Here is a 23,673-nt window from a genome sequence, read left to right on the forward strand (position 1 = left end):
CCATCCCAACTCTCGGCACGGGCAATTCGTTTTTCGATTTCGGCAACAGCTTCGTGGCCACGTTCCAGCGGGCCAGCGACGCCACTCACGGTCTCTATTGCGCCAAACAGTACGCCGTCAACAAGGTGTGGAAGTTTTTCAGCGGATTCATGCGCAAAATGATGAGGGATATCCCCAAAGCTGGGTGATCGATATTTATTTCTCTTGACAGCTCGGCCTTATTTATTTGAATTGAATTGAATTGAATTGATTGTTTCATTTGACCTTTGGCAGCTCTTCATTTTTTTATTTTTTTTTATTGATGCATTGGTTTTCTTATTTATGTCTAATACAACGTGTGTCGTGATTATAAGCTAATGTCTTCTAAAAGCTTTGATATAGATATTATATTTGATGGATAATTTGAATGTCGAGATAATAGTTAATAATGTCAATTTAGATGGGCATGTCTTTGTTGAGAATGCTGGCCAGCTGATCAACGTTGATGGAATCGTCCTGTTCGTGAATCTTTTGCAGAGCCTTAATAATAAGGATAATTTGAATAAATTAAGGTTTTGTTAGTCAAACGGTTGTTGAATAAAGGAAATTATACGTTGTGAACGATGCACAAGTCGCCACGCAATTCCGACATGAGACCGACGATTTTCTCAGCCGAGCTGAGCACCTCGACACTTTGCGTGTACGGATTGTAGCGGATGCCAAACGGACGTTTGATGGTAGCCGCAAATTTCCTGTAGATTTATTATGTACACAAGAGAAAAAGTGATGATGAATCGGCTTTGGTATTTGTTGTTGTTGTTGTTGTCCAAACCTCATTTTCTCCTTGGATTCCTCAAAGGATTCCGAGTAATAGTAAGCGTTTTGAAACGACGTTATGATGCATTCCTCGTGAGCGGTTACCTCCGGATCGAATGGCTTGATCTTCGGTTTGGCTTCGTCCGAGAGTGCATGACGCAACTCGGCGATGGACGATAACAGTCCCGCACCTGTTGTTGCAACACGCCAAATCGTTTGTTAACAAACAAAACACAAAATGGAAACCGCAAAATAAAATTAAATAAGGAAATGCGCTGGTGGTGATTGATACGTACCGTAAACCTTGAGAGTATCGTTTTCTTTGCACAAACCAAACTCGACGGTGAAGAAATAACACTAAACAAACAAACAGCGTTATTTTTAACAAACAACCCCCCCAAAAAAAATCTGCATAATTTATTCATTGTTGATTGAAATCAAAAGGAATTTTTCAAGCTCACTGTAGCGAGTTTGCCGACTTCCTCGTCCGTGGCGCCCAGTGAAGCCAATCCGATTTCCTGCGAGAATTGCGCAAAACTCGGATTAGCCAATAATGGCATGTGGCCGAGCAGTTCGTGACAGCAATCACTGCCAAAAGTTTCGCGTAAAAGTAACACATTTAATAATGGGCAAGCAATTGAAACGGTAATATCATTGAAACTTTGATCATACGGTTCTGGAGTGTAGAACGGATCCGAACTGTGGCGGATGTCTGTGATCAATATAGTCGTATAAAACATTTGTTGAGAATGAAATGATAAATATACCATCAGGATTTGAATGAATCATTACATTGAGTGCAATGGAAAACTCGGAAAGCCAATCCAGCCAGGAAGTCCCTTGGCGACAGGTAACCGGCAACCGGTCGAATAGTAAATCCCGTTTTCCCTGTTAATAAATTAAAAAACAGTTATGAAACAGAATTGCACAGTGAACCAACAAAAAAAAAAAGCTTTAAAAAGGTATAAGTGTGTTATTACGTTTTAGGAAGTTGTTTAGATCCGCCTGTTGCGGAATATTGTCCACCCTGGAAAAGGAAATGTTTGAGTTATTATTGCTGCCCAATGTCAAATGAACTTTTGGATAATTCAGATGTACCTGTAACCACAGTATTTGACCAGTTGAGGCCAGTTTTCTAAATATTCTTTGCAAGCGTAGACTGGATAAAGTTTGTGCAACTCGGAAAAGATAACCCCCCTGTAAGTATAAATGTTACTCAACAGTCAATAAAAGAATTCGGTAATAATAACCCAGCATTCGGACAATATCAAATAATGCGTCGAATTGAATTGATTACCAGGTTTTGATCTCCTCCGCAGTGTACTCGACTCTGGGAATGGGCTCTCCGCTGGGTATAGGATTCGATCAAATCAAGACATCAATGAAAAACATAACAGAATTGATTATTGTATTTTATAGTATACTTGGTATTATATTCTAGAAGGAACTTACTAGCGATAAGCCATGGCCACGTCGGTGAAATACTTTCGCCTCTTACGATAGACGGGGTCTTTAAATCCCTTTAGGAAAAATCACGACAAATCAATTTAAATATAATGTTAAACAAAAATTATTTCAAGATTTTTTTACCGGATGGTCAGCGTCCAAATCCGCACCGTAAAGCAAAACGCGCTGGCTTTGATCCAGTTCGGAAATGCGACGCGGGAACCAGCAGATCATTTCGTCAAAATTATCTTTTCATGTCATTCCGCAGTTATTAGGCCCGCCACTTTTAAAATTTTGTTATACTAACTGCTGACGAAAACTTACCGAAACTTCCGCCAATAGCCGGCGACATTGGCGGATCGACTCCCATGTCGAATTCGGCCAATTTGACGGCGGCCACTTCACTTTGAAGCGAAGCGATCAGCTCGGCCATTTGATTGTCGTTACACTGGACGTCCACCATAATCTCGTATTGCGAATTCCGGCGCATCGAAGGACGCGATTCAATGTGCACGACGTTCACTCGTTTAGCCTTCAATCATAAAACGTGCAATTTAAAAAAATAAAAAGAATGAATCGCTAAATTAGAATTATAAATAGACCAACTTGAAACACTTTGAGGGCTCGAGCTAATCCTCCCGGTTGATTTTTTAATGAGAAGATCATCGTATTGGTTTTGGTGCCAGTTTTGGGTTCCATCTAATTGCCATTAAACAATCAATTGAATCGTATTTAATTAAAATAAATGATTAAACATACTTCTCGATCGGTGTGATAAGAATCCTTCATCTTCCACTCTTCTTCGCCCATCCTGTACAGCCAAAGACCGAGGAGACCTTTGCCGGATGCGCTCATTTCAAACTTATTGGTATAGAATCGCAGCAGAGAGAAAATCCGACTATGAAAATCTGACACACGACGGATGATGTATAGAAATGAATGCTGGAAGGTTGAAGACGGAGCAGTAGGCCAGCAGGTTTATATACCCCCCGAGTCCGAGCGACACACCGTGTTGAGCCAGCAGCAACCGGCCGGATGGTTCTTGATTCGCCCACGCGCACGCATCCAATTCTCATAGCGCCGATTGGCTTCATCTGGATATCGAATCGTATATCCAGCAGGATCCATTTCTTCAACAAATCCTTTTGGCTTGTGTGTCAGCCTTTCAACGATATTTTATAGTCTGCACGGAGATATGCCTGTCGATTGTCTGACGAAACCAATTGTGTGACGGTTTCAAAAAACCGTAAAGACCTGCTGTATATAGTAATAATGATCATTACGCGCTATTGTTATGACGAGATCTACTATACGTCATCTCCGAGTTTGAATAAAAAGTTTAGATTTTATTTTTTCAAAAAGGTGAACAATAGTCGCCTTTTGAACATTACTGACTACTATAGCAGTCCAGGTTGGTTGAACAAGCGGCGTCATCTTATATGCACATTTGTCGACGTAGTTATACCGAAAAAAGAATTTCCAGAAGCTTCTGTTGAATTGACTAGGTGATTACTATTCAACAGAGTCAGTTGGTTCAGTAATCAGATGGATATTGCAATTCTCTAGAGTGGCTCTTGACGATCTGGCGCTTTTCGCCTTGATGGCTGCTGCTGCTGCTGGGCATCGAATGGATTTATCTATCTCCAGGCCCTATATAGACACAGCGTCGACCTACTGGCGGGGGAGAGAGAAGTGGATGGGAAGAAAGAAAAATAAAAACGATTCCATAATCAGCGTCCCGACGCTCAGAATCGTTTCTAATGTATCAACATCTATTCCCAACGGCCAGAGTGGATGAACCTTCCGGTTGAATGCATTGGCGCTCTTGTATAAACAAACGCCAGATAACAAAAGGTTAAAAGAAATAAAAGAAATCCATAAACTGCCTTTATTCTTATTTGGTGCCGTTTGTTGAATCTATTTCGATTCCGATCGTTTTATACATTCCCAATCGCTGAGTTTAAAAGTTTCTGGGTTCCAAAGCAAGTGACGTACAGTCTATCTATTCCGCGTTTTCTTTATTTTATTTTTTACAATTCCTCCGCGCAGCAGCGCATTCCATCATCTGATTAAGGTCGCCGATATATCGACGATATGGGCGGACAGAACGTATCCGCTGGAAGGAAAAAAAAAGAAAAATTGGCCGTGATCTACGATGTGGTTTGGTGACAGTTAAAAGAAATCCCATCCGTTATTATAGGACTCTCCACCTACACGCACGTAGAAAAAAGCTCAGATTATATCCGTGTATTGCGTGATAGCCGATGAAGATTATCATCTGGAAACGATGTTAAGTCGTGCCAACGCGTTTAAGTATTTCTCACTTTGGCGCTGCGCAGTGGCCTATACGCCCACACGCTGATTTAATTAAAACGTAGATACTAATCGGCGACGACGTTAGTGACGGAGTGTTTTGCTTAGAGATGCCCATTCCTTAGATGAATCGACCCGCGTCGTGCGTGTTGAGTTTTTATCAAAAACACACAGGAGGAGGAACATAAATTGACTTGAAAAAGAAATTTGGGAAAAAATCAATATCTCCATGGTCTCGGGACACATTTCTTTTCTGGCTCACTCAGGCTATGTCATCCTACTGGAACACCAACCGCCCCGTGAGCATGCGCAATCCGGGGGACTAACTCGGCAACAGCCACACCTCTCTCTACATACTCCCGTTGGCACGTATAGAGGATCCGGCACGATCCAGCACCCCAAAAGTCGGCCGTATATGTATACGCATCGGAAACTTATTCGGTCGAGACTTTGTTCAGTAAATAGCCGAATTCTGTAGAAACGAGTAGTAGTTGTTAATATACACATTATTATTTGCCGAATTCATTTCTTCAGCTGCTGTTTTCGGTTGTAACCGAAAATCATGGCCGATTCCGAGTTTGAAGAGTTTCGTCTGCATTTCGATCGATTACCTCAGCACATACGAGCGTCAGCCAAGTGCTACACGTAAGTCGTTGTCATCATTTGACTTTTGGGCTGTTTCATTGATTATGTTAGACTATAGCGGGGTGGGGTTTCAGTATATTATCAGATCGTTTTGTTTTGCATATTTATGCAGTTTGGTTCACGACATCACGCCCTGTGACGATTTGCCGAATTTCGAGGGCTTACTTTCATCTTGTGCTACCGAGTTTCCGTTTGCCAAACGGGAATCGACGATCGTTGAAGAGGGAAGCACCGGAATTGTCCAAACTTCCCTTGGGACGACAGAAAATGTACCAGCAGCTCCTCATCCAGAAGATGGTGCAGACAACGATCCTGTCAAGGAAATCAATCACAAGCCACTCGAAAGGAAAAGAAGAAAACTACCAGAAATCCCGAAAATTCATCAAAGTAAACTATCAAAACATATTTTATCGAAATAAAAAAAAAAAGGATCAATATCTAAGCAATTGTGCACACAGAATTGGATTTCAAACGAACGCCATCCCTCGCCGACGAGCTATCGCAATTGGATATCGGGTCGTCGTGCATTTCATTAGTATCCGAACACCGTCATCGCCATTTTTTCAAGCCTCACCTTCACTACCGAGGTACTATAATTATTTCCAATTGTCCAAATAACAAAACAATCATCCAAAGTTCCGTTTATTAAAAATAAACAGCAGGGGAACACAGTCCTTGTGAATCTGACGTTTGGCCAGGGACGGATGGCGATTCCGGACGAGACTCGACGGCTCATTCGCCAGAAGGCTCAAAAGGTTATTTCCCCCTTACAATAATACCATTGAAATTAATAACAAATTGAATTAAAAAATTAAAACAGATACTGCGTCTTCGACGCCGAGCGCCGAATCACTCCCGGTGCTGACCGACGTCGAGGCTACACACCGCGGTCTGCACAAATTCACCGGCCGACACTCTGACGAGATCGACATCGACATCGGAGATCCTGTTTACGTCCAGCAGGAGGCCGACGATTGCTGGTGTGACGGGATCAACCTGCGAACTCAGCGTCGAGGAATCTTCCCAGCGGCTTACGTCGTCGACGTCGATTACGATTTCGATCCCGACGGACGGCGGGTCAACAAGGAGCGCTACGCCCTGGATTTTTTGGGATCGGTCGAAACGATGGTCAACAAAGGCGAGCAGGTGATCTGTTCGGCCGTTGAACGGATGCGCAAATCTCCCGTCACCCACCCGCAGCCTTGTTTTCTAGAAATCTCCGACCAGGGACTTCACGTCATGGACAAGTGCAAAGAAAATGACGTAAGAGTATTGACTAGCTCTCTCTATTTCGTTTCAATTAATTCACGGTTGGAAACACACACGACAGATGGACCGATTCCCGTGTCACGATTACTTTTTCGCTTTGAAGAATGTCACGTTCTGCGGGTTTCATCCTAGTGAGCAGCACTACCTCGGCTTCATCACCAAACATCCGACTGAAGAGCGGTTCGCCTGTCATGTCTTTCAGGGTAACGGCTCAACTCGTCACGTAGCAGAAGCTATCGGGTATTAAACATAGAAACGATTATTAATTTTCTATTTTCAAAATGTAAAAAATGAAATCATTTGGCTGTAGGAGAGCGTTTCAACGGTTCTGTCGTAAATTCATCGAGTTGGCCTACCCGATTCACGAGTTCTACATGGAGTAATTTATTCATCTCAGCACTTTTGATAATCGTTATTATATTTACATTCCCCCATACTTCCTCTAAACTCTCACATCTCTCCTTGTGATAAACGGAGTGGCATATTTCTTCTCGTCTTTTCTAGAGTGCTTCATTTCACAAGCTGCTCATTCAACGTGAATCAATATACCAATATACAGTCACGACGAATGGTAGAAAACTGGTATAACCGAAATTTATTGAAACCATTTCCACGGGCGAATAATACTGAAATCAAATTCAGGACATCTACTTCGGACGAGAATGCAAATTTTTTCTTAAAACAAAACGAAAATGCAATGGAAAAAAAGAATGAAAAAGAAACACAATGGGAAATGGGACAGAACTGGAAGATTATGCTTTGAATTCTGGGTTCCACAATTAAGTAGATTCAGAGATCAGTGGTTAAGGCGTTGTTTTTACGCACAACGGCCTTGCTTCTGGTGCCAGGCGAAAGTTCATCCAGTTGGCCGACGTACAAAACTTGTTCGTTTAAAGTGACCATCCCCTTTTTGGGTCTCATTGAGCGCCTGACTGGAGTGGCGACCAATTGATATGGGCACTCGCTGGCTACTGATACTCTGTTGGAAGCCGTATTGAATTTCATCGGGGTCTTCGTCGCTTTCTTCTTGAGGCTAGGAGTATTGTTCTCTTGTTGTTTTTGACTAAACGTTAAAAGACAGTCAATCAGAACGAGTTCTTTTTTTTTTTTTAAATACGGAACTGCATAAATGGAGACACAACTTACTCGATGGTATCGAAGACTTGTTTGAGCTTCAGTTCGTACTTGATGGTCGTAGAATTAAAAGCTTGAGCCGAGTCCAACAAAGGGCGGCGGGGAGTCAAACGTCGGCTTTGGCGGATCAAAGGAGTCTCCACTCCCAAACTTTTAAGCAGCGGTGTTCTCTGGCCCGTGGGCATATTTGATCCGATGCGCAACAAAAAGCCGTCAAAGAACTGCTTCATCGTATCTAAAGACTGGAGAAACAAACGGGGGTAAATTTTATACACCGCGCCATCGCTCAAATGAGGCCCAACTGTTTATACTGTACCTCGGTTTTGTTTTCAAGGGCTTGGCTGTAGATGTCAAGGGCTTCCATAGTGTTGCCACGCCGCTCTTCCAAACGGGCTTTAATGTCCCAGTAGAGAGCCGTGCTCTTGACTGCTGGGAAAGCTGCTTCTGATTGATTGAGCCAGCTCTCGATTTGGGCTTCAGGATAGACGGGCTGCAATATAAAATCATTCGCATTATATTAGACAGCTCTCTCGGGTCAGGAATTGTTGGAACATACCTCGTTGAATAGGGCCGAAATGGTCTCCATTAGCGAGTCGACGCGGCCTTCCTGCAAATCGGTGAGATCCAAGACTGAATCTCTCTTGTTTATTTCCGTTGGAGTGTGGAAGTTGTCCGTCTCCTCATCGATCGCAGAGTTTTCCTTCAAAATCGGCGAAGCTGCGGGCAAATCTTGGTTCTCTTGATCGTCTTCCTTTTCAAATGTTACGTTTAAAATTGATGAATTGCGCGGCGAATGGGCTGCGGCTTCATCTGATTCGTTTTCAAAATCTGGTTGAGGTGGTGGTGTCAACACGCGTTGTTCATCGTCATCTTCTTTTTCAAAAGTGGTGTTCATCACCGAAGACTTGCGCTAGAAATGTCAAAATGATCCTTGCATAAGTCAAACTGATTTGTTTATAAATCGTAATCGTTTTAAATGTTAATACCTTGAGTAGTATAGGGGAAGCACACACACTTCCTTCGACGGTTCCGGTGACATCAAGTCGGCCGGTCCGGATGCTCTTGACGCTGTTAGATTTTCGCTCTGGCACTTTGAAGTCCTTGATCTGGTGACCTAAACATCCCAAGTGGCGACAACTAGCAACGCTGCGGCCTCTCTTTTCCAACCAATGCTGTACCTTTTCCCTATGCAAAGGAATGAAAGGGTTAACAAATAAATTCCTCTTCTCCAGGGAGGAAAAGAAATCACTTACTTTTCAGAAGGTTCTTTTGAGACACCCCAAACTGAACGCCTGCTGCTGTCGTTTCCTAGAAGGCTGGGAGCGACGCTCCTACGAGGAAGAGTTGTAGTCGATGGTCGAATCATCGAAACGGAGCTGACGGAACGATTGATTTGAACCGAACGGTTCGAAACAGTCTTCGACTCGCTAAACGACTTCCGGATGAAAGGCTTGACGTTCGGTGTGTGCTGGGCATTCGGACCAGTCTTGGAAGGGGATGCTTTCCTCTCTGGAGTCATTGGTATCATCCATGATGAAGACTTACGCTTAATGACCTCAGGAACAGTTTCTGCCGTGTCTAGGGCTTTCTCCGACGATGATGAAACAGGTTGAAATGACCTGGGTAATTGAACCGGTGCTCTTTTACTTACAGCAACAGGTTTAGTGCTTGAAGCCACAGGTACAGACTTTATGGCTGCTGTTTGTTGCTTTGTACGGTTAGTGAAATTGGGAGAACAGGGAACTGTCAGCTTCTGTTTTTGTACGCTGGTTAGTTGAGTAGCTGGAGGGGCAACAGGCTTTTTAGCTGAGGTTGGGATGGATTTGAATGATGTGGCTCGTTTCAGTGTGGCTCCTCCATTAGCTAAATTGGTTCTTTTAAGACTTGTTGCAGTCTGACCAAATGATAAAGTTCTTTTAATTGGTCTTGATTCAGATTTGGCAGCATTTTCTACTTTAACAGCAACAGCTTCATTAGGTTTGGTTACTGTAGTTGCCTTTACTGTTCCTTTTTTGTTTTTCAACGATCCTCTCAAGGCATCCCAGGATGAAACATTTGGTTTCACTTCCTTTTCAATTTGGGCTTGAACAGGTTCTTTGGATTTGACAGCGCTCGTTGGTGCTTTTTTGCTTCTCAATGTTCCCGTCAGTGCTTCCCAAGATGAAACACTGAGAGGATTACTCAAATTGCGACCCAATCTCACCAGCAGTTTCTGTTTCCTTTCCTCACGTCTTTCCTCGAGTAATCTCCTATGAAACATTATTAAGATATTAGCATAAATTAGTAGTTTGAAAAATGTTGGATATCTTCAAGCTTACCTAATTTCTGCATCTTTGTCTAGAACTGTTTCTGACTGCTCCATTTTTCTTTATGAAAGCCAGATTATATCTTAGCAGAAGCTTATTGACTATGCAACTATTTCTGACAAAGGTGACAGCCCAACTTATTGCAGCTTTCCTTCACACGTTTTGACTCTTAATCAAATGATTTCCTAAACGAGTTGGCAAAATTACGCGTCTAATCAGGGGCAGCCCACCAGAGCGTCGACGTTATGGAGAAACCGTCTAGACGAATTTTGAATTTTGAAGTCAACACCGTTGTCAAATGGGATATCGTGATTCGTGAAGGTAATGCATTTTGTAAAATTGTACATTTTAATCACGAAATAGATTATTATAATATTTTTTGTTCTCAAAATAAACATTCTTTTTAAATCATCATAACAAATTATTTTAAATGATATTGCATATCCTAGTCCCGTTACCATAGTAATTTAAGCCATTGACAAACAGCAGACGACAGATGTTTGCAAATCTTAGAGCCCCTTATTTAGTCGGAACTCGGAACTAAATAGTTATTTATTGTTGCGACCAATCGACTACCCTCCCAGTTTTTATTATTTATTTCAGATGTTTTTATTGTAATTTATTTGAAGTTTTCACCCACGCCAAATCTCGCTAAAAATTCTCTTGTTTGAGTTGAATCTTCTTGTGTGTTCCGGGAGTCTGGTGGCCTACTTCTGAAACCTCAGGTAAAAATGTCTTCTTCTGGTTTTCGGGAGAAAGCAGTCATAGCATCCGTCTAGTAGTTCAGCGCCTGTTCCAGGAACAGCACCTAATTCAATAGTGTCATCCTGGTTCAATGCAAAGTTGTCCTCAACTTGAATTTCCATTTGTTGATACCGATACAGATTTTGAACTCAGTTATTGCAACACCATCTGGAACTTTGTCTCTCAGGCTTTCACAAACAGGTAGAACTCTTTTTTAAATATTGAGAGTAAGATGTTTACTTAACTTAAAAAGCATCTAAGTGGGGCACTTTCCTATGTTTGGGTAGTATTTACAGAATTTAAAGATTTTAAAGAAAACAAAATTTGCTCTCAAAATCAAATTTCTGTGCTTTTCATCTACCTGCTGCTGATAAAAAATTGTTCAAAATATATCTTCCTTGAGAAAAATGTATCTCAATGCGCATTTAGTTTTATCCATCGCTCAAAGCTGCCTGACCGTCATTAAGGCGATTTTTAGAAGGCGGAACACAGCCAGATGGCCCCAACCCCGTTCATTCACCTTTAAAAACCTGTTCACAACATTCCTTTAGCTGTCAGTTTCTAAGAATGATGGTCAAAAATATGATTCTGCCCTTGACAAAATGGGGGTGTTTCATTAGAAATTGAGTTCAAAACATTGGGTTTTCCAGTGAAACTTGGGGGTATTACGTAGTCGACGAAAGCAAGTGTTGATAAAATCTTGATCGCCTGGGGTAGAGAAAGTTGGGGGTCTAGAGCGCTTTCCATTCATGGACGCTTTACGTCACACACACGCCAGCAGCATGCAGTGCGAGTCCGATTTCACTCACATTCTGCCTCCTTGCAGGTTGGCCGAAACGGCCGTTAACTTGACCGATACCCCAGATATGGCCGAAAATCGAGGATCAACTAGCAACAACTCCGTACGTCTTCCCAATCAAGTAAGGCTATGAAACATTTCACAGTTAAAGTCGCAAAAAATAACAAACAAATTCTTATCATGACTATGGGTGCAGGTCAGTTTCCTGGTGGGATCCGACGGTGTTGGAGAGAGCGGAAATCCCCGTCCGGTGTCAGCATCTACCAATAAGGAAGAGGAGGAAAGTATCAGCAACGGCAGTGGAGACTTGTGTGAGGATGTCATCTCTCTTGGTAGCCAGGACACTATATCAGATGATTCTTCCACTAACGGCCAAGACAGCAAAAACTCTAAGCATCAGAAATCTTTGATGAGGTAATATACGGGTCAACGTACCCCCATTTTTTAATTTTAAAGTCCAACCATTTTCCCGCGCTTCTACGCAGTGTTTCATTCCAACACGCTTCAGAAAATCTTATCCACGAGTGGGGTGGGTGATCAGGGATAAGGATGACTCCCCATTTTAGTTCAGAAGCGTGTGGCTCGAATTACGGGATGGCAACTTTTTTTCATTTACTGTCAGTAGGGAGCTGATAAAGCATTTTAAATGTGTTGAAACAAAAACAAAACAGAACAGGATTCTAGACTGTGTGATAACGAGCGGCCTTTAGATCGTTTCTGACGTCGCCCATATCGGAAGACCCTTGCCATTCTCCAATGACTGAAGAGAGCATTTGTTTCTTTTTATTTTGTGGAGTGACGCTTCTCCTTGGCTCCCAGTGTGATTGTTTTCCCATTTGAAATGTAGAGCTACTATGTCGCAGAGTCATTTGCGTGTGAAGCAACGCGGAATGGAGCTCAATAAGGACCTCAACGTGGCTACACCAGAGGAATTTGTTAGACAGTTTGGCGGCAATCGTGTAATCAATCGAGTGAGTAATGGTGTCTCCTGTGTTGTCTATGTCAGTGGTGTGAGTGCTTTATTTTGATATCTCTTGAAATCTATAGGTATTGATTGCCAACAATGGAATCGCAGCTGTCAAGTGTATGCGTTCTATACGCAGATGGGCTTATGAAATGTTTCGGAACGAACGGGCCATCCGCTTCGTCGTTATGGTTACGCCTGAAGACTTGAAAGGTACTTCATTATTTCCACATCAATGTAAAAAAAAAAACTTAGTCCATGTGTTGAATTTTAACAGCTAACGCGGAGTATATAAAAATGGCTGACCACTACGTACCAGTCCCCGGTGGAACCAACAACAACAATTATGCTAATGTTGAGCTGATTTTGGACATTGCAAAGCGTATGCAGGTAGTACCAACGAAGAATGCATAAATTTATCGTGTTGTATAAACAAAACCGGTTTGTTTTCTCCTCGTTCACCAGGTACAAGCCGTCTGGGCTGGCTGGGGTCACGCGTCTGAAAATCCTAAACTTCCAGAGTTATTGATCAAGAATAGCATTGCTTTCATTGGGCCGCCAGAAAAGGCCATGTGGGCGCTAGGTGATAAAATAGCCTCAAGTATTGTAGCCCAAACGGCCGATATCCCAACACTTTCGTGGTCTGGGTCTGGTAAGCCTGAACTTTCCCACAGTTTTTGAACCGAATGAACAAATGATCTTATCCTATTTACTTCCCACTTTGATTTGTAGGACTCAAGGCTGAGTTTCGCGATAAGCGGATAAAAATTTCGACAGAGTTGTACCGGAAGGGATGCGTTGAATCAGCAGAGGAAGGTCTGGAGGCCGCTCAGAGGATCGGATTTCCGGTCATGATCAAAGCTAGTGAAGGTGGCGGTGGTAAGGGCATCCGGAAATCTGAGTCTGCCGACGATTTTGCCAACCTCTTTCGCCAGGTTACTCTTGTTACAGATTAGTACCGACTAATCATTAAACTATGATTATGTACTGACTGATAGATTTTTATAAATTTGACTTAATTAGGTCCAAGCGGAGGTCCAAGGTTCACCAATTTTCATTATGAAGACAGCCGGTTGCGCTCATCACTTGGAGGTGCAGATTTTAGCCGATCAATATGGAAATGCCATTTCGCTTTTCGGTCGAGATTGTTCCATTCAAAGACGTCATCAAAAGATCATTGAGGAAGCTCCTTGTGCTATCGCTCCACCCCACATTTTTGAACAAATGGAAAAGGTGTCTTGACTTCTTGGCATCTGCAAAAAACGATTGGATTTTTAACCAGTTTCCTTGATGGTGTTAGGCTGCTGTCCGTCTAGCTAAAATGGTCGGATACGTTAGTGCGGGAACTGTCGAATATCTATACGAAGCGGACGGAAGCTTCTACTTTTTGGAATTGAACCCTCGCTTGCAGGTTTTATTTTCACCCATTTTTCTTAATTCTTCTTGAGTTAATTCAATTTTCTTTCTAAATGACAGGTTGAGCATCCTTGCACAGAGATGGTGTCAGACGTGAATTTGCCAGCTGCTCAGCTACAAATTGCTATGGGTATTCCTTTGTATCGAATCAAATCGATTCGTACCTTATACCGTCTTAATCCTTGGGATAACATACCCATTGATTTCGATAACCCTCCTAATCCTCCTACTCCATGGGGGCACGTAATCGCTGCCCGTATCACGAGCGAGAATCCAGAGGAGGGATTCAAAGTACGATTGCTTAATTTTTGTACTCATTTATCGATAACAATCTGTTCATTCATTTTTTTTTTTCGTCCGTCATATAGCCCAGCTCTGGTACAGTACAAGAATTGAATTTCCGTTCGTCCAAGAATGTTTGGGGTTATTTTAGCGTGGCAGCATCTGGCGGATTGCATGAATTTGCCGACTCACAATTCGGACATTGCTTCTCATGGGGCGAAGACCGCGAAGAAGCTCGTGAAAATATGGTCATTGCTCTTAAAGGTATTTTCCCCGTTTCCGTTCTTTCTTGGGTCCATCTAATCCTTATTGTCTTCTTCAATAGAATTATCAATTCGAGGCGATTTCCGCACCACAGTAGAGTATTTGATTACACTCTTGGAAACAGAAGATTTTCAGAGAAATAACATCAGTACAACATGGCTAGACGCTATGATCGCTCAACGGTTCAAGTCGGAGAAACCTGATCAGCTCCTGGCTGTTATTTGCGGTTCGCTGCACGTTGCCGATCAAACTATACTTAATTCGTTCCAGCACTTCCAGGCTTCATTAGAAAGAGGCCAAGTCCTTCCAGCCTACACATTGACCAACTGTGCGGAGGTGGAGCTGATTTACGAAGGAACTAAATACAAAATGCAAACCACAAAATCTGGGCCCAACAGCTACTTCCTGGCACTCAACGGCTCTTACAAAGAGCTGGAGATGCACAGGCTTGCCGATGGATCGCTTCTCCTTTCTGTCGATGGAGCCAGTTACAATACCTACATGAAGGAGGAGGTGGATCGTTACCGGGTCGTCATTGGCAATCAGACTTGTATTTTCGAAAAAGAAAACGACCCCACAATCCTTCGCACGCCTACCGCTGGCAAACTTCTTGGCTTTATGGTTGAGGAAGGAGGCCATGTCCAAGTAAGTAAACTTGTTTGATTAATGCGCCGTCATCAAGCGGAAACTAACTTTTATTTGATCAATACAGGCCGGCCAAGCGTATGCGGAGATTGAGGTAATGAAAATGGTGATGACGGTCACTGTTACCGAGTCGGGTTGCTTATATTACAACAAGCGCCCTGGAGCAATTTTAGATTCGGGGGCCATCATCGCCCACTTGGATTTAGATGATGCATCACGCATTCAGCGCGTTCAAATGTTTACTGGGCGTTTCCGAGAAAGTGAGCCAGGCTCCACCCTCCCTGTATGGGGAGACAAATTGAATCAAATCTATCAAAGCTGCCGTTCTGTCATGGATAATATCTTTGCTGGATATTGCCTACCTGATCCATTTTTCCAGCCCAAAATCAAAGAAACCATTGAGAAGATGATGACGGTCCTTAAGGATCCCAGTTTACCCCTTTTGGAGTTGCAGGATGTTATCTCATCCATCTCTGGCCGTATCCCTGCTTCGGTCGAAAAGAAAATCCGCAAGCTCATGGCTCTTTACGCAAGTAACATTACTTCCGTCCTTGCTCAATTTCCTAGTCAGCAAGTGGCTAGCGTCATTGACACTCACGCCGCAACACTACAGAAGCGGGCCGATCGTGATGTCTTTTTCCTTACCACTCAAGGAATCGTTCAGCTTGTCCAGCGCTATCGCAACGGAATTCGAGGTAATCTTTTTGATTTATTTTTATTTAAAATGTGAATTTTGAATTGTTCTTAATTTTGTTCTAATTTTTTCCTCAGGTCGAATGAAGGCCGTAGTGCATGATTTACTCAAACAATACTTGGTAGTAGAGGGCCAATTTCAAAACGGCCATTACGACAAGTGTGTATCCATGTTGCGCGAAAAGAATAAGGAAACGATGGCGGCTGTTGTGGCCACGATATTTTCTCATTCGCAGACGACAAAGAAGAATTTGTTGGTCACGCAGCTTATTGACCATCTGTGGAGTCACGAACCGGGTCTTACCGACGAATTGGCCACCATTCTCAAAGAATTGACTATGCTTAATCGCTCCGAAAATGCCAAAGTGGCTCTCAGAGCCAGACAGGTATGTTTATTGAAGCTCGGTAATATTCTATTAAAGAATTAATTAATCATACATTATTTTGTTCAGGTGTTGATTGCTGCCCACCAGCCAGCTTACGAGCTGCGTCATAATCAAATGGAATCGATTTTCTTGTCAGCCATTGACATCTATGGCCACGATTTCCATCCTGAAAATCTCCAAAAGCTCATCATGTCTGAGACATCCATCTTTGATGTACTGCATGATTTTTTTTCACATCCCAATCGGGCTGTCAGAATGGCTGCCTTGGAGGTCTACGTCCGTCGTTCTTACACTTCGTATGAACTAACGTGCCTTCAGCATAAGGATCTTTCGGAAAATCTCTGCGTCGTTCATTTTGAGGTAAAAAACATAGCCTTGCTCTATTACCTCAGACACGCACTAATAATGGTTTTTCAAATTATTTCCCTAGTTTTTACTCCCCTCTTCCCACCCAAATCGCATCCCTCACAACAAGGCTGCAAATATGAATTTGGTCATGTCTCACATCCCTAGTTTTGACGAGGTATCCAACCTCATAGATTTGCCCACTGACTTGGAGAACTGCAACCGAACTGGCTGCATGGCCGCCTTCTCTCGTTTGGAGGACTTTGAAAATCATTTCGATGAAATGATGGAAGTCTTTGATGACTCGCGCCCGTCAACTCCTGAAAGCGCTGATAACGGTGGTTCAGATTCGGATGGCGAAAATTGCGGAATCAACATGCTTTCGCAGTCGGTTACCCTTTCTCATTCGTTCTCAGATACTTCTTACATGGATAGTCTAACCAAACAGATGGTACTTGTTTTTGTAAATTAATCCTTGTTTTAAGTGTTTTAACCAATGTTTTTTTTTTAAGGTCACGGAGGCTATCCACATAATTAATGTAGCTATCCGCTACACCGAAGAAGTGGAAGATACTGTTCTCAGCGAAAAGTTTACTGCGATTTGTGTACAGAAACGACCTCTTCTGATTGAACGGGGTATCCGCCGTATCACGTTTGTCGTTCTCTTCCGCCGGCAACATCCCAAATTCTTTACGTTCCGCGCACGAGACAACTTCAATGAGGATCGGATTTACAGACATCTCGAGCCTGCTCTCGCTTTCCAGTTAGAAATAAATCGCTTACGCACCTACGAACTAGAGGCGCTACCCACATCCAACCAAAAGATGCACCTATATTTAGGCAAGGCTAAAGTAGCCAAAGGCCAGGAAGTTACCGACTATCGGTTCTTCATCAGGTCCATAATTCGTCATTCGGATTTGATTACAAAAGAAGCTTCTTTCGAGTATTTGCAAAACGAAGGTAAATTTCCATGTTGCATTTTGTCTAGATTATCTTTAGCTTCATTGTTGCCTTCCCTTTTAGGTGAACGATTGTTACTGGAAGCAATGGACGAGTTGGAAGTAGCCTTCTCCCATCCTTACAGCCGGCGCACAGATTGCAATCACATCTTTCTCAATTTTGTTCCAACGGTCATTATGGATCCTTCCAAGATTGAGGAAAGTGTTAGGGCTATGGTGATGCGTTACGGTCCGCGCTTATGGAAGCTCCGCGTTCTCCAGGTACCATTCACAATCAGATTAAAATGTAATTATTTTTGTTCATCCTTATTTGTTGGGGTTTAGGCTGAGCTGAAAATGATCATTCGTCAGACGCATAACGGCAAGACTGTTCCGATCCGTCTGTGCCTCAACAACGAGAGTGGATATTACCTGGACATTTGCATGTATAGAGAAACGACTGATCCACGAACTGGAGTCGTCAAATTCGAAGCATATGGGCCTCGCCACGGACCCCTGCATGGACTTCCCATTTCAACTCCTTATATGACCAAAGATTATCTACAGCTCAAACGATTCCAGGCCCAATCCAACGGCACAACTTACGTCTACGACTATCCGGATATGTTCCGACAGACGTGCAAACGTATGTGGAATGAGTACATCGCTCGCAATTCGAAAGAGAACATCATCCTTCCTGAATTGTTGGTTACATCTGTCGAATTGGTGTTGGACGTCGAAGGAAACTTGATCGAACAGAAAAGGCTTCCGGGTATGTTGGATTTATCTTATTTTGCCCCATTTAACTTAAGTTAATCGCAATATTGGATTCACTTTTAGGAGAAAACAATATCGGCATGGTAGCCTGGAGAGTTAAACTCATCACACCGGAATATCAAACTGGGCGAGAAATTATTGTCATTTGCAACGACATTACCTTCATGATCGGCTCGTTTGGCCCTCAAGAAGATAAGCTTTTCTTGGCCGCTTCGCAGTTAGCTCGATCACTGAAAATTCCGCGTATCTACATCGCGGCCAACAGTGGAGCTAGGATTGGGCTAGCGGAAGAGATCAAACACCTCTTCCGTGTTGCGTGGGTCGACAATAGCGACCCAGAAAAGGGTTTCAAGTACATTTACTTGACTCCGGACGATTTCAAGAAAGTTGCGGCTTTCAATTCAGTCCGCGCCGAGCTGATCGACGAACATGGGGAAGCACGATATAGAATTACCGACATTATTGGCAAAGAAGACGGTCTAGGTGTTGAAAACCTCCGCCATTCCGGAATGATTGCCGGGGAATCTTCTCAAGCTTACAACGTAACATATCACAAGTGTTAAGTTAATTCCCATTCGAAAATTGTAATTCATTTATTGTTGTCTATCTAGGATATTGTGACTATTTCCTTGGTTTCTTGTCGAGCTATCGGTATCGGAGCTTATCTGGTCCGCCTGGGTCAACGTGTTATTCAGATCGAAAATTCGCACATCATTTTAACTGGATATAGTGCTCTTAACAGACTGCTGGGACGGGAAGTCTATACATCGAACTCGCAACTCGGAGGCATTCAGATTATGTACAACAACGGCGTGTCTCACCGTACGGACGCTCATGACCTGGAAGGCATCCAGAGCATTTTGCGTTGGCTGTCGTACATGCCCAAATGCAAGGGCGCTCCTCTGCCGATCAACCCGATTTACGATTCCATCGATCGTGAAATAAAGTACATGCCAACCAAAGCACCTTACGATCCCCGTTGGCTCCTGTCTGGCAGGTAAAATAATTTTACCCAATACCTTGAATGTGGATTTTGAAATGTCGTTTGTTATTTCAGGCAAAATCCACTCCATCCAGACGAGTGGGAATCTGGTTTCTTTGACAGAGGTTCATTCGACGAGATCATGGCCGCTTGGGCCCAAACTGTCGTTTGTGGTAGGGCAAGACTAGGTGGTATTCCCATTGGAGTTATCGCTGTCGAGACGCGTACCGTTGAACTCAACTTACCCGCAGATCCAGCCAATCTTGATTCGGAAGCCAAAGTGGTTTCCCAAGCTGGACAGGTAAAATACCTACATTTCTTTCACCGGCAGAAGTTTTAGGTTAAAAACATTTTTCTTTGAAAATAGGTGTGGTTCCCCGACTCAGCTTATAAGACAGCGCAAGCTATTCTAGATTTTAGTCGCGAAGAATTGCCTTTAATTATCTTTGCCAATTGGCGCGGCTTCTCGGGTGGAATGAAGGACATGTACGAACAGGTAAAATTTCTTGTGATAATAGTTTGTAAGAGCTAGTAGTATTAACAGCCACGGGTGATTCCCTAAGGTGGTCAAATTCGGTGCGTATATTGTGGATGGGTTGCGTGAATATAAGCAACCTATCATGGTCTACATTCCGCCATTTGCCGAACTTCGTGGCGGTGCTTGGGTTGTCATCGATCCAACCATCAACGAATCTTACATGGAAATGTATGCGGATCCCGAATCTCGTGGCGGTGTTCTCGAACCAGAGGGTGTTGTCGAGGTCAAGTTTAAACTCAAGGATCTGCTTAAAACCATGGCGCGTATTGATCCAGTCATCCAAGGATTGCGGGAGAAACTGTCCAAGCCAGAGTTGAACCCAACGGACAAACGAAGTCTGGAACAACAGTTGAACCAACGAGAAGATTTGCTGGCTCCTATGTACCGACAGGTATGAATATCATAACGAGTATAACCTTTGAATTGAAAATAACATTTTCTTTGATGTTGGATTTAGGTTGCAACTTATTTCGCTGATTTGCACGACACTCCTGAACGCATGCACGAAAAAGGTGTCATTCATGACATTGTTCCGTGGAAGAAGTCGCGTACTTACTTCTATTGGCGCTTGCGGCGCCGTCTCTTGGAGAAGGAAACTGTCTTAAAAATTATTCAAGTTCAGCAGCAACTCACTCATCCTCAAGCCGAAGCTATGCTTCGCCGTTGGTTTGTTGAAGACAAAGGTGCAACTGATGGTTACTTGTGGGAAGATAATCGAATCGTCGTCGAATGGCTTGAAGATCAACTAAAAGTAAAATTATTTGATTTAAAAAAAAAGAAACACTTTTGGTGGATCAATTTAATAACCGTTCTGTTTTCTTCTTAGGGTGAATGTCAGAAGCCTGTTCTGCTGGAGAACATTCGCTGTCTGAAACGGGAATTTGCCCTCGCTCAGGTCCGCACCTTAATGCAAGAGACTCCTGAAATTGGTTTGGACTCGATTGTGCACATAGTTCAGAATTTGAGTCCCGCTCAGCGAGCTGAAGTGGCCAAAGCCATAGGTCGTCTGGACGGTACCCCGGCACCTGCTCCTGCACCCGTAGCACAGGCGGTGGCTCCTTCTGGAAGCGCCGCGACCAGTTGTAGCGCCTCTCTAGATAGCAGCCCTGGTGCTGTTCCTTGATTGTTATCAATGTCGTATAGATCCGACAAAGTTCGTTTAGCTCAAACGTCGTGTGCAGCCCTTCTAAATGCTGTACCGTATCTGTTATTTCTCTCAATGTGGAATTCGGTAAAAATGCATTCCTATTATATCTTCATATCTTATGCTCGCCACTTGTTTTCGTCGCATCCAGCTTAGCTGGAGTAAAGAGCCCAATTATTGTAGATCGACAGTGAAAGTTTTGGATTTTGAACTTGATTGTGTCGATCATTGCATAAATTTATACCTCCCTAATGCTTCTTTTGATTCTCTGTACGTTTTTTCTCATTACCAAAGAGTAAAAATAGAATATGTTCAGGAAGAAACTAGTGTATCCCATATACCAACAGGGCCATAAGAATCTTATTTTCTCTTCATTCGAATTTTCTATTAGATTAAAGTTTTCTATTAATAATAATAAAAAAAAAGGTTCGACTCGGAGGGGTGGGGTCGGATTTTACTTATTTAATATCTAGTTTGCTACTTTACCTGATTTGTATGAAACAAATGAATATTATGTCATTCATTAGAGGCCTTGTCCTAAGACGCCGGCTATGCTCATACCCATTAGTCTGGGAGCTGGGTGACCAAAAAATGATTTTTGTTTAGCAAAAGGTTTGAGGCTAAAATGTGGTTAGGGGGGGTATGACACACACGAAAAGCCACGTCTGTCGACTGGCGGCCGGGGCGTTCAAGCGGGACGCGATCCCGAAATCGGCGTGAACGGTAAAAAAATCAACTTTGTTTAGCAAGCCCAAATTATATCTTAAAAAATAGAGGGATATCAACTTTATTTAATTTCCGACAGACAGACGTCATAATCTGGGGCCTTGGGGCCATCAGACGTCGGTGTGTAAGAAATGTTACGAAATTTCAGTAAATTGTGAAAATGGCAACGCTGCATCCTAAGCGCCTAATTTCAAATAGAGAGAGTTGGGGAGGATCTGTGAGTTTTTAACTAAGTAAATGTGAACAGAAAATGCATTTTTCGGTTTTTTTTAATAAGATTATGCATTTATTTTGTTTAACTGATAATTTTTTTATTATTTGGTTAGTGTAATTTGGTTGCTAAATTTTTGGCGGTTCAAATTTCTTCCCTATGTAACCCGCTTTTTTTCTGCTCCTCTTTCGTAAAAGCATACCGAACGTCACGGGAAACCCTTGACTAACATACGTTATGGTTTTCCCCTGTATTAGCATGGGTTGTTCCCCGCTTATGTGTATGCGCTTTGATGATATCGGAAACAAACGCCAATCGGAGCTATCGACCAATACTCGTTCTTCTTCTTCTTTCTTTTTGACGATATCTTTTAAGTATATTACTTATTTATACTATAGGCTACATATAGGCCTACTTGTGTATAATTTCCCCTTGCTGTTGAAGAGAGACGGGACTCTCTCTGGTTGTCCCGCGGCCAACCACTTGCCCATCCGCATCGAATAAATCGGGCGCTTCACGCTATTGCAGCTGGAGTTGGCGTCGACCAATTTGATCCGATCGACGACGACGGCCAACGATGTCAACCGTTTGGTTTCTTATTCTCGCTATATTGACGCAACAGAGAGAGTCTTATAGGCCTATATATTATATAGCACCGTAGGACTATAATAGACAACTTCCAAATAATATACCTAAACTTCTTACGTCTTAATGACTCACTCCCTCCATTTCGAAAGACATTCGTCTTTCCGCCCGGAGTTTTTCAATTCTTTTTTCTTTGCTGTTAGAAAATATAAGACGGCATCAGGCCTAAATACCCATTAACCTATATTTTGAATCGAAAATGTCCAAGAGATTCTTTTTTCTTTTGATTTTTTTATTTGGATGCATCAATCCAATCACCAAACGTTTTCTCTTTTTTTATTCTTTCGAAATTTTGGTCTCTTGTGTGGCTTCTCATATCTTTTCCCGCGGCTGATTGCGTCCATCACTACTCTACGTATAGCAGCAGTCGTCTGTGCGTGAAAGAAGGGCCTGCCACAAGGCCGTGATTGCAATCACGACCGTATGCATGCATACGGAGCTAACCCCCTATGGCTTTTCGGAGTCAGGGTTGTGGTCCTGGAAGGTTGCGCTGTGTACCACCAATCGCCACCCAAAATATAAAAATAAATAAATTTCTATAGTCGGGCAAAAATGCTCCGAGGGCTCGTGACCAACCCAAAACACACAGGACCGGGCCAGCAATAGCGTGTGAGCCCTTAAAAAATAAAGGCTGGTCACACAACCAGCACATCTCTATATAATAGTTGTAAATATGCCCAGCTCAATATCTCTCGGACGTGACAGACTCGAGTTTTCTCCGGAATAGAAAATTGGGCCGGACCCTCGATGGATCGCGTTATCAAATTTCTTATTTTTCTTATATACGACGTCAAACTGCCCTATTTTACTTATTTTATTCATGAATCTTTCTCGCCAGCTTATTTTTTACTGAACCAAATGATAACAGAAAATACTGATGTGCTCGTGACGGTGTGACCAGCGCATCAACAGGTTGTTGCGATATAGTGGCACATCCATCTCTTTCCGCTCATTTATCATGTCTATTATAGTCCTACGGTGCTATATAATATATATAAGACTCTCTCTGTTGCGTCAATATAGCGAGAATAAGAAACCAAACGGTTGACATCGTTGGCCGTCGTCGTCGATCGGATCAAATTGGTCGACGCCAACTCCAGCTGCAATAGCGTGAAGCGCCCGATTTATTCGATGCGGATGGGCAAGTGGTTGGCCGCGGGACAACCAGAGAGAGTCCCGTCTCTCTTCAACAGCAAGGGGAAATTATACACAAGTAGGCCTATATGTAGCCTATAGTATAAATAAGTAATATACTTAAAAGATATC

At 42.8% G+C, this 23,673-nt stretch overlaps 4 protein-coding genes across 8 annotated transcripts; 2 read left to right on the forward strand and 2 right to left on the reverse strand.

The window, feature by feature from the left end:
* Positions 1-329: 329 nt before the first annotated feature.
* LOC124320752 (tryptophan 5-hydroxylase 1-like) lies at positions 330-3,177 on the reverse strand. The gene is made up of 15 exons (XM_046783636.1): positions 3,001-3,177; positions 2,848-2,940; positions 2,566-2,773; positions 2,386-2,489; positions 2,248-2,315; positions 2,093-2,143; positions 1,894-1,992; positions 1,776-1,822; positions 1,588-1,683; positions 1,468-1,507; positions 1,257-1,383; positions 1,092-1,152; positions 812-986; positions 593-731; positions 330-519 (listed from the first exon to the last, which is right to left on the reverse strand). The coding sequence occupies exons 1-15, from the start codon at positions 3,094-3,096 to the stop codon at positions 436-438; spliced, it is 1,488 nt and encodes a 495-aa protein (XP_046639592.1). The 5' UTR covers positions 3,097-3,177; the 3' UTR covers positions 330-435.
* A 1,749-nt stretch (positions 3,178-4,926) lies between these two features.
* LOC124329256 (JNK-interacting protein 1-like) lies at positions 4,927-6,955 on the forward strand. Of its 2 annotated transcripts, XM_046788306.1 has the most exons (8): positions 4,936-5,011; positions 5,089-5,199; positions 5,312-5,586; positions 5,658-5,786; positions 5,859-5,954; positions 6,020-6,462; positions 6,530-6,708; positions 6,779-6,955. In XM_046788306.1, the coding sequence occupies exons 2-8, from the start codon at positions 5,117-5,119 to the stop codon at positions 6,849-6,851; spliced, it is 1,278 nt and encodes a 425-aa protein (XP_046644262.1). In that variant the 5' UTR covers positions 4,936-5,011; positions 5,089-5,116; the 3' UTR covers positions 6,852-6,955. The 2 variants fall into 2 exon arrangements, with proteins under 2 accessions (XP_046644261.1, XP_046644262.1); XM_046788305.1 differs by having other exon boundaries at positions 4,927-5,199.
* Positions 6,956-7,046: 91 nt separating this feature from the next.
* On the reverse strand, positions 7,047-10,179 carry LOC124329248. Its single transcript, XM_046788304.1, has 7 exons — positions 9,921-10,179; positions 8,856-9,851; positions 8,589-8,787; positions 8,159-8,512; positions 7,919-8,092; positions 7,615-7,844; positions 7,047-7,531 (listed from the first exon to the last, which is right to left on the reverse strand). Exons 1-7 carry the CDS (start codon positions 9,962-9,964, stop codon positions 7,258-7,260), a joined length of 2,271 nt encoding a protein of 756 aa, XP_046644260.1. The 5' UTR covers positions 9,965-10,179; the 3' UTR covers positions 7,047-7,257.
* Positions 10,180-10,447: 268 nt separating this feature from the next.
* On the forward strand, positions 10,448-21,148 carry LOC124329232 (acetyl-CoA carboxylase-like). Of its 4 annotated transcripts, XM_046788302.1 has the most exons (28): positions 10,448-10,633; positions 10,793-10,853; positions 11,479-11,572; positions 11,642-11,865; positions 12,299-12,422; positions 12,499-12,628; positions 12,693-12,805; positions 12,881-13,067; positions 13,148-13,350; positions 13,439-13,648; positions 13,716-13,826; positions 13,892-14,122; positions 14,200-14,377; positions 14,439-15,022; positions 15,090-15,717; positions 15,794-16,101; positions 16,168-16,461; positions 16,532-16,897; positions 16,959-17,406; positions 17,470-17,666; positions 17,730-18,156; positions 18,225-18,703; positions 18,773-19,158; positions 19,219-19,444; positions 19,511-19,639; positions 19,707-20,072; positions 20,139-20,432; positions 20,508-21,148. In XM_046788302.1, the coding sequence occupies exons 3-28, from the start codon at positions 11,519-11,521 to the stop codon at positions 20,802-20,804; spliced, it is 7,194 nt and encodes a 2,397-aa protein (XP_046644258.1). In that variant the 5' UTR covers positions 10,448-10,633; positions 10,793-10,853; positions 11,479-11,518; the 3' UTR covers positions 20,805-21,148. The 4 variants fall into 4 exon arrangements, with proteins under 4 accessions (XP_046644258.1, XP_046644259.1, XP_046644253.1 ...); XM_046788303.1 differs by lacking the exon at positions 10,793-10,853; XM_046788297.1 differs by lacking the exon at positions 10,448-10,633 and having other exon boundaries at positions 10,681-10,853.
* Positions 21,149-23,673: the final 2,525 nt, after the last annotated feature.

The sequence above is a fragment of the Daphnia pulicaria genome, chromosome 1 (assembly GCF_021234035.1).
Source record: "Daphnia pulicaria isolate SC F1-1A chromosome 1, SC_F0-13Bv2, whole genome shotgun sequence".
Taxonomy (NCBI): domain Eukaryota; kingdom Metazoa; phylum Arthropoda; class Branchiopoda; order Diplostraca; family Daphniidae; genus Daphnia; species Daphnia pulicaria.